The sequence below is a fragment of the Platichthys flesus genome, chromosome 1 (genome assembly GCF_949316205.1).
Source record: "Platichthys flesus chromosome 1, fPlaFle2.1, whole genome shotgun sequence".
NCBI lineage: Eukaryota > Metazoa > Chordata > Actinopteri > Pleuronectiformes > Pleuronectidae > Platichthys > Platichthys flesus.
Window position 1 is genome coordinate 998,093 of NC_084945.1, and position 12,262 is coordinate 1,010,354.

Below are 12,262 nucleotides of genomic sequence, written 5' to 3' on the forward strand. Positions count from 1 at the left end.
TCTCTCCTCCCTCCTCTCTCCCTCCTCCCTCCTCCTCCCTCCTCCTCCTCCTCCTCCCTCCTCCTCCTCCTCCTCCCTCCCTCCTCCTCCTCCTCCTCTCTCCTCTCTCCTCTCTCCTCTCTCCCTCCTCCCTCCTCTCTCCTCCCTCCTCTCTCCCTCCTCCTCTCTCCTCTCTCCTCTCTCCTCTCTCCTCTCTCCTCCTCCCTCCTCTCTCCTCTCTCCTCCCCTCCTCCTCCCTCCCCCTCCTCCTCCTCCCTCCCTCCTCCATGTTAATGTTCAGACCTCTGATGATGCAGGACAGGCGACCTGCTGCTGATCAAACACAACCCACAGCTCAATTATCCTCATGTTCTGCAGAGGACGTCCAGCTCACCTGAGTAATTCAATCTGCAGGACCGGAGAACACACTGCAACACACACACACATCACACAGACACACACACTCACACTCACACACAGAGGAGCAACCTTCTCTCTTGGTTTCTAATGAAGCTGGTGTTGAAGTGGATGTGACAGCGGAGGACAGGAGGGACGAGTGGAGCAGAACAACTCCTGGAGCTCATGATGGTGGAAACCCTGAGATTCAAGTCAGGAGGAATGAGAAGTTTCCTCTGGGCTCAGAGGACCAAGCTGAATCTTAACAGAGACATATTGTGCTCATTTCACCAGTTGATGTGGCTCCTATGGGTCTTAATCAAATGTCTGTAACATATTTTGGTCAAAATACCACAAGGATCGTTTAAAGCCACATTTCTACCTGACGACTCAGCTCCTGCTTCTCTTGGCTGAGGGACGTTTAGCTGGAGAGATTCTAAATAGACAGAACAGTACTTGAGTAGAAGTACCACATTAACGTCTCCACTGGGTAAAAGTACATAGACTACTTGATACATATTCAAAGTAAAATTACTTGCAGAGTGTATCCTATTCTCTAAAGCAATGGTCGTCTGGTGAGGTCTAACGTTTATTGATTGATTGATTTATTTATCATATTGATTATTGATTGTTATTCATTACTTTACTAAAAACCATTACTTTACTATCACTACTAAAAGTTGTATGAAGCCGTAGTGCTTTGTAAAAGTAGAACAAACTAATATTTGGATATTCGCAGTGAGTAAAAGTGAAAAAGTATATGAAAAAAAATCTACTTCAGTACAGAGACATGAAAAACTGCAGTAACTAAGTAAATGTACTTTGTTACATCCAATCACTGTGTGTTTGTGTAAATGTTTGTTTGTGTGCGTGTGTGTATGTGTTGAAATGTGTGTCTGTGTCTCTTTATGTGTGTATGTGTGTCTATGTTTTTGTGTGAGTGAGTGTGTCACTCTGCGTGTGTGTGTGTTAGTGTGTGTGTGTCTTTGTGTCTCACCTGGAGGCGTCGAAGCTGTCGTAGGACCCCACAGTGTAGTGTTTGTGTGTCTCAGTGTGTGTGTGTGTGTGTGTGTGTGTGTGTGTGTGTGTGTCTTTGTGTCTCACCTGGAGGCGTCGAAGCTGTCGTAGGACCCCACAGTGTAGTGTTTGTGTGTCTCTGTGTGTGTGTGTGTCTCTCTGTGTGTGTCTCTGTGTGTGTGTGTGTGTGTCTTTGTGTCTCACCTGGAGGCGTCGAAGCTGTCGTAGGACCCCACAGTGTAGTGTTTGTGTGTCTCTGTGTGTGTGTGTCTCTCTGTGTGTGTGTGTGTGTGTGTCTTTGTGTCTCACCTGGAGGCATCGAAGCTGTCGTAGGACCCACAGTGTAGTGTGTGTGTGTCTCTGTGTGTGTGTGTCTCTCTGTGTGTGTGTGTGTGTGTGTGTGTGTGTGTGTGTCTTTGTGTCTCACCTGGAGGCGTCGAAGCTGTCGTAGGACCCCACAGTGTAAGTGTCTGAACAGCTTCCGTCTGTCGGCTCGATCCGCTCGGGAATCTGACAAATCACAGCAGAGCAAGATCAACGTTCACGTCCAGGTTTTAACCAATGAGAGCCAAGCTCTGAGGAAACGTGACAGACGGTGAAACGGTTACCAACCTAAACATCAACAACAGGTTCAACACTCGTTTACCAAACAGTCCATCGAACCTGTTCATTGAGATCCTGGACCTGCCCCCTTCAGTAAACCAGCTCCTGGCTCCTCCTCCCCCAGCGTCCACTCAATGGTTCACTGGTTTCTGTGTGAGGATTTAAGATCCATGAACCACACGTGTGTTTTAGGGCTCAACCGTCTGCAGGTGACCCACCAGGAATTCAACCGGAGACCCAGAGGAAGGATAATAAATGTCAAAGATTTGATCTTTACTGTGATGGTACGATGATGAATGACGGAGCAGGAGCTGAGCTACGTCACCTGATGGAGGTTTCTAATCTGTTTCTCCTTCATCTGCACTTTGTACTTAAACACGTTTGCTTCAAACAGGAAACTGGAAACTATATTTTCATAGACGAGTAGAAAAGTTTGATTTTTACTTAGAATTTAAAAAAGCATATTGTACTCACACACACACACAGACACACAAACACAACCTCTCCAGTGAAGATTCCTCTTCCCCTCCCTCTCTCGTTCCTTCACAACCCCCCCCCCCCCCCCCTCACGCCAGCTGTCACACTTTCACAGAAACTCCATCTCCTCTGATCCGGCTTACATCTCGTCTCTTTGCAGGAACATTATTTTCTCGTCCCTCCTGATTCAACGTCGTCAAATCGAGAAAAAAATAAATTGTGTTTTTTTTTCTTCCCAGAAAAGAAAGGGGGAGGGAGGAGAAGACAGAGAAAACGTGTAGGATAAAGAAAAGAGGGATGGAGAGAGAGAACTTGATCACGCTCCATAGCAACTGCTGTGTGACTGCAGCCCGCTGGTTTCTATGGTCACTGATCAATACAGATGGTGTGTGTGTATATATAGCATGTGTGTGCATGTGTGTGTGCATGTGTGTGAAAATATTGAGTATATTGGCAAGTACACAAATCTATGTTCTGATCTGATACCAGGTCTTAATGGTTCTGAGTCACTGGAGTCTCTTTTAGAAACCAGCTGAAGTCACTGCTGCGTTTTCCTGCTTATGATTTATTTCTGTTCTTTTTCAATGAAAGCTGTCGAGCGAGATAATAACAGAAGTCGTCTGTTTCTGATTCTGTGTCTGTTTATGATTTTCAAAGGGTTTAACCTGAGCCGCGTGCAACACGACAGAAACCACCAGTTCGTACAGGTCAGTGAAATACAGCTGTTCAGATCTGAGTCCAGATGTCAGGATCTGTACCTGGAAGAGAAGAATGGTGTCCTTAATCTGCCAGTGACCCATTTGACTTCAGTCACATCGTGAACAAATATTCACGAGTCTTATTAATTTCAGTCCCTTTAACGTTCTGCAGCTTCTCTCCAGCTTCTCAGATTCATAACAATCGTTTTCCTATGAGCAGCTGAAGGTTCACGATCAGCACAGCTACACTCAGAGAAGCTTTCAGAGGAATCTGCAGCATCGGCAGAATGCGCTGCTGACTGACACTGTGTGTGTGTCTGTGTGTGTGTGTGTGTGTGTGTTCCCCACACAGCTCCTCGAGTGCCCTCTCAAAGGTTCCAACCTGAACCCTAACAAAGCGTGTCTAAGCACAGTTTAATCCTCGTGCATCACATCTATTGAATTCCAGGGATTAGAAGCTAAAGGTGTTGAAGTTGAATCAGCGTCTGCGTCGGGGATGAAAAGGTAGAAACCCTGATGAGTTACACACGTTACCTCCGAGAGACACACACAATCTAAATCAACCTCACGTATTTCTTCATTGTGTTTCTGTCAAAATGTGACGAGCAGATAAAAGCTGCTAATAAAACACGACAGGGTCTAAATCTCTTTGGAGACATTTTAAGACGATATTTAATCAAAGCAGCGCTGTCCCTCGTCTCAGGCTCCTGCCACTGCCTTGTGTCATGGATCCTTCACCGCCCAACATCTCCCAGGATTCATTGTGTTTTGGAGACAAGACGTCCAACATGTGAGTGTCCGACTTTAACTCAACTGAACATTAACCATGTGACAGCATTGAGGGCAGGACGAGCCGCCCGTCTCATGTCCACCATGCGTCCTCTAAAGGACGCAGCCCCTGGAACACAGCTCGTGATTCCTAACTGTTCATCTCCCCCCCGCTGAGACGTGTGTTTCTACACTATTCCTTTGAAGATGAATATTAATGAACAGATCAAAGGACTGGACGGTGACTGGACTCCAAACTGCCTCTCCGAAAAATGTCTGTTAAATCATAACCATAGAGGCATAAATAAATAAAATCTCGGTAGTGGTCTGTTGCCGTTTACTTCCTCAATCAGCCGCGGTTAGTCGGCGTCACAAGGTCGATCCCGAGGCCGCGGGTCTCTGCGAGTCGCCATACTGTGCTCCCATTCTCTGACAGGCTTTCTTTTCAGGCAAACCTCGGGGCAGTTTGAATGTTGCTCAGTGTGAGAGGAGCTTCCTGTGCCAACGGCCCCGAGTCGGCTTCAAATCAGCCAACCAGGAGACGGCACACAGCCAGAGAGAGAGAGAGAGAGAGAGAGAGAGAGGGAGGAGAGAGAGAGAGAGAGAGAGAGAGAGAGAGGAGAAGGAGTCGCTCCCCATCTCCCTCCGTCGTTCCTGACACACTCGTAAAGAGCAGGGACGACTAAGAGGGGGGGGGGGAGTTGACTCCTGCAACACTGTACTTATGATAATGTCAATAATTAAAGACTGTCAGAGCAGTGAGGATGAAAGGATCAAGGACAAAGACAGACGGAGGGAACGCTGGTGTCTTTAAACTGCGCCCACTACGAGTTGGGCTCAGAGACGCAGGGACCAGGGGGATGTGGTGTTCACGGGGGGGGGGGGGGCATGGCGTGATATGTTCATTAGCCTGCGCCCAGGGGACATCAGAGCTCGGCTGAGTGAGCAGGCGAAGCAGCGTTAGCTTTGTGCACCACAGCCTGGGGGACAGGAAGTCGGGACACACGCACTGGAGAGGAAGAGGCCACGTGCCGCCTCAGGAGCCGTCCCCGCTCGGCTCTTTGTGTGTCTCCTCAGGACGGGTGATGGCAAACAGAGCGCGTCCTACATAACACAACGTCCCACCCTCCGAACGCCCCGGGTCGTTGGACTTACAGCTCCTCTCCTCGGTGGCCTTGGCCGGGATCTCCTCCACGCAGTCGGCTGGAAACCAGCCCACCTGGCCACGGGCGCTGCCCTCCCAGAACCCCCCCTCTCCGATGCTCAGAACTGGAGGAGAGGGAAGTGAAAGAAGAACAGAGCATCAGTTCATCTGAAGGCCACATCTGAACAGGGATGAGCTCAAAGCTCAGCTGAAGGTCTGAGGTCTCACTGGGTGTGAGTCTGACCAGCAGGAGGTCTCCACTGCTCTGGAATCAGCTGGACATTTGATCTAACTCATGTGTTTGTTAATGAGCAGCTGGTTGTTTTTCTATTTACACTGAAACCACATGAAAAAGGAAAATGTCAGATTAATGAAACCTGACAAACAGCAGCAGCTGATTTTATGCCTGAGATGAAATGATGAGTGGATGAAGAGCAGAACAGTCACGGCTGGTTTTCATTTGGATGAAGTTCAGTTGATTCTGTGTCGTCAGGTTCCAGCTCCTCCCTCAGTCGATCACATGTCATCACTCATCAAACTGAAATACTGTAAACATTTAGTATCCGTAAAAACTTGAGAGTCCAAATAAAGTTCAGTGGGTTCGGGCACAGTTTGGCTGCTGAGTCAATTTAATATTATATCGATATTAATGTTGTGAATTCATTTTTCTCAGAGTCGACAGGTGAATTAGTGACATGTAATTAAAGCTTATTAAACCAAACTGTGGGTTCTGGTTCTCAGCAGGTCAAAGCTGCAGATCTGCAGTGAATCTGAGTCACTTTTATCAGATTTGGTAAATTGCTCTTTGATTTTCAGACGTAATGAGACGAATCAGATTCTTTATTAACTCGTTGATTTATCTTTCATCCGGTGACAGAGGACATCTTATCTAACAGTACATTTACTGAAGTGGTGTCAGATAATGGATTTATTAGTTTAAACACTTATTTCAGAGCTTTAGAAACTAGTTACTCATTTTAACTTTGACTTTAAATGATTCAATGAACCTTCAAAATAAAACAACTTCCTGCCTCCTGGTTGAACATGAAAGTTTGAGACGTAAACACAATCTTTCTGATCACGTTTCATCTGAGCTCTCTGGATTGTTCTGGAGTTTGAAGGTTAACGTCTGTAAATCATCAAAAATAACTGTGAACTCAAAGTTCCTCTTGGGTTCAGTGTTTGCAGATTTGATATTTCACTTTACTTAAAACATGAGGTTCATTTCACTGAGTAACAGCGCCCCCTGCAGTCACACGAAGTCTGTGAGTGAGCTCTGACTGGCTCGTTCCACTGAACACGCTTAGGGCTGTATATGACCCGTGACCTCTGTCTCACCTTTGACCCTGTCGCCCTTGTACAGGTTGATCTCCCCCTCGGCCTGAGCGGTGTGGGGACGCACCACCACGAAGTGTCTCCCGGGGACGGCGCTGTACAGCTTCCTCCTGGTGCCCACGCCCTCGCCATGACTGCTGAGACTGAGACAAACACACAAACACACAACAGAGCTGGTCAGGGAGAACGACTTTAGGGAAACTAACACAGACACAACTACACAACACTTGACTTCAGTGGAGTCCTGGAGTGTCACGGCTCCAGTTGCAATGAAAATATCTGATGCTGATGTGTTTGGCATTGCAGAAAAATTGAGAATCTGTGAAGAGGAGAAAATATGTGCGACATTGTCATAAAACAATCTCATCTACCGTTAGAGAACAAGGAGAAACACTGGAGGTCAAAAGGTCAACAACGTTTCAAACTTCCTGAATAAAAAACTCTGACAGTTGAAAAAGGAAAGACGGGAACATTATGGGCTGCCTCAAATTAGCATGAGCACACACACACACACACACACACGCACACACACACACGCACACACACACACACAAAGCAATTATGCCGAGCAGAGACTGGGAGGCCAGCAGACACGTGTCTCCAGTAGTAAGTGGGGCAGAATGTGGGCTGCCTCTGACCCACAGAGCTGCAGAGGATTGTGGGTAGGAGACACTATGGACCATGCAGGGCGCCGCCAGAGACTCTGGGACATCCGAGCAGGACAACATCACATGAGGACGTCCCAGCAGAGGACGAAGGGGAAAGTTGGACTCTGCACCAACATGAGAAGTGAAGCTGCATTTTTATACGTATGAATATAAAGTGTGTTTATGAAAAGCTCGTCCATGTGACCACAGAGAGGACAGCAGCCGAGCCAGCTGTGTCTGACATGATAACACAGCGCCACTTAGTGGTCAACCTCCACAACAACACTCACCCAACAGATGGAGTGATATGAGGGAATAAACGGCATCAAAGAGCAGAAGTCTGCAGCTTTATCCTCCAGTGCGGTGAAGGATTTTATTTGTCCTCAATAAAAAGCTGTTGAATTTTTATTGTAAATAAATAAGTGTGTCACTTAAATGACTCAAATGAAGCTCAACCACTGCACATGGGAGACGTTTGGTTTTCTCATGGAGTGAAAAGAGAGAACGTGGCACCGGAGGTCAGGCCACAGAAACACAGGGTTTAATACAAAGCTTCAAATGAACTGAAAGGATCGAGTCCTCAGCCAGAACCTTTTTTATTCTCCATGATTAAAACCGCAGGAAAAACGAGGAGATTAAAGGAGAACAAAGAGAACGGAGAGCAGGAGCGAGGGATGGAGAGAGAGAGGGGAAGGAAATGTTTTTTCCAGTAAGTGGGTCACCTTGTCCTGTAGACTGGGCTCTTTCCCGAACCTTCACGGGCCTTTGGAGATCTAACCCCATTCAGACAGGGAGTGAGGCTGCTGGCTTCCAGAGGACGGACCGACCCGAGCTCACTACACACGGCTCTGATCCAATCAGAACAAGCCTCTGCTGACTCGTCCACTTTGGACTCTCGTGTCATGAAGACTGTGGAGAACTGAGTTTTAACTTCATCACCTCAGTCCCATCAGGCCCGGTTGTCACCTTGTGTTTGTAATGTTGTGTTCTCGTCCTGTGTCGATACTTCAGGATTATTCATTACTCTCCGGAGTGAGTCGTCCTCAAACTCTTCTACGTTAATCTGTCACATTATTATAGTTTGTGTTTTTTATAAATAGTCCACGTTGTAGAGTGAAGATAGAAAACGTTGTGTTCATCCCACCTGGTTCATCTGCACTGAAGATCTAATATGAAACTGACATTATCACTGTTCACGTGTCGGGTTTATATATAAGTTTGAATGATTCACTGAACTGATTTTTTTTTTTTCATACATCACAATCTACAGACCCAAGTTTGTATCTTTTCAAAATAAAAGCTCTGTACTTCAGATCATTACAAAGCCTCTCAGCAGCAAAACAGGCACTGTGCTTTTAATTTGAAGATAACAAGAAGAAGTGATTTTGTTAATGTTGTTGTCGTAACGAAAATTAAGTAAAATTAACAATAATCCTTAAATTATTTACACTCAAAAGATTTTTGTGTTTTAAAGTATATAAAAAATGTTCATTTAACTTCATCACACACGTTCAATGAAAAATGTCACATTAAATCTATTATGTTGTGTTAGTTTGAATAATCTAATAATCAATAATATATATATAACTACATGAAACTTCATCTTATTAGTGTCACAAGCTCCTCACAGTTTACTACTGCTTTTATTTTCTACTGTAATCTGTGTTGTTTTCTGTGGTTTTATGATGAAACAGATTTTTATCCTCTTGTCACACTAACTTGTTTCTTGATTTCCCTGAAGTGATTGACAGTTGAGAACATCTTCACTGTATGATCCCATCGAATGCAAATCAAACATCAAGCTCCACCACTGGTCTCCTTCCTGCTGCCGGAGCCGTGTCCATGTGATAACAGAGAAAATCAAGAAGCCTCTCGAAATAGAAGCAAATGAATCAGATGTATTTTCTGCTGATGTGAGGATTATATAACTCTCACACGTTGCTCCAGACGTAAATAGAACCATTAACATGCAGAGGAACTGTAGAACAGCTCATCACAGGAAACAGAGCTCCTTCACTACTGGCTCTACACGAGGAACTGAGAGAAGGTCTCAGATCAGCTGAGGGGCGAGGGAGTCACGTCCTCGCTCAGTAACTGGATCAGAGCAGGTTCCAGCTCCTGATCTCAGATTCACCCACTGGTCCATCACTGAGGCTTTCACTGGGAAGACTGGAGAATCGACACAAACTCATAAAAGCTTGTTTTCATACACGTGATGTGAATGTTGTTGGTTTGACGGTGTGGGAGAAACATGAGACTCGACAGAGACGAGGACCCGGCGGCCATGTTTCCCTTTGGCAATTACCCAGGTGGCTTTGAGGCGCTAATTAGACAGTGTTGATTAATACCAGCTGTGCATACTCTTCACTATTATTGGATTGAGGAGGGAGGAGAGAGAGAGAAAGAAAGAGAGAGAGAGAGATAGGGAGAGAGAGAGAGAGAGAGAGATGGAGAGGGAGAGAGAGAGAGAGATGGAGAGGGAGAGAGAGAGAGAAAAAGAGAGAGAGCGACAGACTATGAGTTTTCATGTTGTACGACATGTTTCATCTAAACGGTGTCAACAGACGTTTTGTCCAATCAGCAGCAACATGTTGAAACTCGACCAGGTCATTGATTATCATAATGTTTTAACTGTCCGAGGTAGATTTGCTCTGAATCGGATGTTTTATGATCACGATTCATCTCGACCTGGTTCCAGGGTCACAACTCTTTTCAGGAGGAATTCACTTCCTGAACCTGAGACGTTCGACTGTTGAGTCAAGACAAAACAAGATGTCTGACTTGACTTATATATTAATGTTGTACTTATTAATTCAAAATGCAGCATAGATTGAACACAGTAGGTCACTGTTTCCCTCCTGCGTCTCTTTTTAGTGTCGTTTTTATGATGAAACAGATTTTTATCGTCTCACAGAGGAAATCTTGGTTTTCAACATTTGCTTGATTTCTGGATTTTCCTGCTGCGTCCTGGTGACGGAGGTGAGGACAGAATCATATTAACTGTATCATAACAGTGAGTAATATGTATGGAATCTCAGGGTTCAACCTCTGTTCATGTGAAGTTGTGTGTGTTTTCCTTTCCCATCCACACGAGGAGCTTTGTGGTTTTATGATAAGTCGCTCTGGATTCTGGACTCGGCTCATTTCTCACCAAATCGCTCTGGGAAGCTGTTGCCATGACACCGCGGGTCTGACTGACAGCTGTCACCGTGCACTCGTTTGTGTGCGTAACTGTGTGTGTGTGTGTGTGTGTGTGTGTGGGCTGACATGTGGGTTACATTCTACAAACGACACGTCAAGTGGGAGCGAGGGGGGGAAGCCACAGAGACGCTGTCATGTGAGTGGGCGGAGGTTGGATGTGGAGCAGTGCATTATGGGAGCAGAGAATAGAGGAAGAGCGGAGGACGAAGTGAGAGAGCGGAGGAACGAGGGGCTCGACGGGGCAGCGGGTGGAGAAGAGGACTGATCATCTCCCCATGTGTCACGAGCTCCATGATGTTTGAAGAACCAAAGCAAAGGTTTTAAAAGTTAGAGCAAATGAACTTTCTAGACCTGATTATGAATCTACTGTAAAATTCATTACAGAAAGAACAGTTCCTTATATCTACGTAAAAACATGAATCTTTTGTTTCCTGGTTTTTATTCATCTTCTTTGTGAAGCACTTTGTAACGGCTGTTAAATAAAGTTATTATTATATTATATATAGTCTATAATATCATTACTCAGACTGTTGAGATGATTTGTAAAATGTCAGAAAAGATTAATTGATTGTCAAAAATGTTTGAGTATCAAGTTTCCTCTCTGAAGTTGAGTTTGTGAATATCGAGCTGTAACAAAGATCCTTTGATTCATAACTGTCAGTTTTCTGTGACAGACTCAAAGAGACAACGAGCAGATCATCTCCTGATCAAAGAATCGATCATCTGCTCGGAGACGTTCACTGAACGACAGATTGAAGGATCATCAACGAGTGTTTGTCCAATCAGAGCTGGAGGCTGGAGCGTCAAATTATCTGACTCCAGAGCAGCAGCTCAGAGCTCCAGATGTTATGAGGGACACATCCCATGTTCTCCACACAGAGCTCCAGATGTTCCCTCTCTAGGTCTTTAACCCTTACATGGAAAACACACTTTTTTCTTAAAAGCTTCTGCTCATCTGCCACGAGAACTATTTGATTTACTTATCATACATTTTAGTTTGTTTTCAAAGAACAGCTCTTTCAAGCTGTTTTATTGTTTTACCGTTTCCCTGATGTCTGTAGTTCTTTATAACTTAAACCAAATTGTCTTCAGGATGATTAAAGTGGTTTCTCACTGTCTTCACCTCCGTCCACAGGAGCAGCTCCTCTGTGGAGCATCACACGTTCTTCACGCCCTCAAGAATCTTTTCATCGTCAAGTTCATCAGAAGACACGATAGTGATGTTCATGTTCCTGCTGCAGCAACTGTCCTCCCCCGTCTCCCTGCCCCGTCTTTCAGCTCCTCCGTCACTTGTCTTCCCTCGACTCCGTCCCCTCCACCCTCGCTCTATACCCCTCGTTCTGTGCTTTTATTCTCAGCTCTTCAGCCTCCCCCTCCTCCTCCTCCTCCTCCTCCATTCTCTGCTCTTCGTCCTGCTTCTTTTCTGCCGCTCGGTCTTCGCAGCTCTGCTCTTTCGCTCGGTGCTCGTCTCCTCGACATCGGACGGAGGAAAGAAGAGCTAGAGTGTGGGCAGTGTTGGTGCGAGCAGGGAGCGTCCAAATGTGTCCATCTGCCAAGGAAGAGCAGGAGGAGGAGGTGGAGGAGGAGGAGGAGGAGGAAGAGGCCAGAGAGCACGGGTCTTAATTCGGGATTGACAGTTACACTGCTCCAGATTAACGCCTGTCACACTTTAATCCGTCACCAATCACATGAACACAACACAGAGCGTGCACGGATACACACAGCTGTGCGTTGGCTTTTCTGAATGAAGTCAGCCCGGTGGAGGTGGGAACACACACACACTCACGAACACACACACACATACACACACACACACACGTACATAAAGCAAACACACATACATACAAACTTGCACATATTTGCAAAGTGTGTGTTGGCCACCACAGCTTCTCAAGGAGACCACTGTCTTTTCAATCGCAGGTTTCCCAGAAGAACCAGGAATCATACATGGGGGGGGGGGGGGGGGGGTGAGCTGTGGACCCTCAACTCAAGTCAGG

The 12,262-nt window shown here is 45.9% G+C and overlaps 1 protein-coding gene across 1 annotated transcript in view; it reads right to left on the reverse strand.

The window, feature by feature from the left end:
- The window catches only part of LOC133957287 (SH3 and multiple ankyrin repeat domains protein 2-like), a 68,528-nt gene that overhangs the window by 21,306 nt on the left and 34,960 nt on the right, over positions 1-12,262 (reverse strand). Inside the window, 4 exon segments of the mRNA XM_062392791.1 lie at positions 1,820-1,857; positions 1,859-1,902; positions 5,094-5,207; positions 6,421-6,560. Coding sequence (XP_062248775.1) covers positions 1,820-1,857; positions 1,859-1,902; positions 5,094-5,207; positions 6,421-6,560 — 336 coding nt within the window.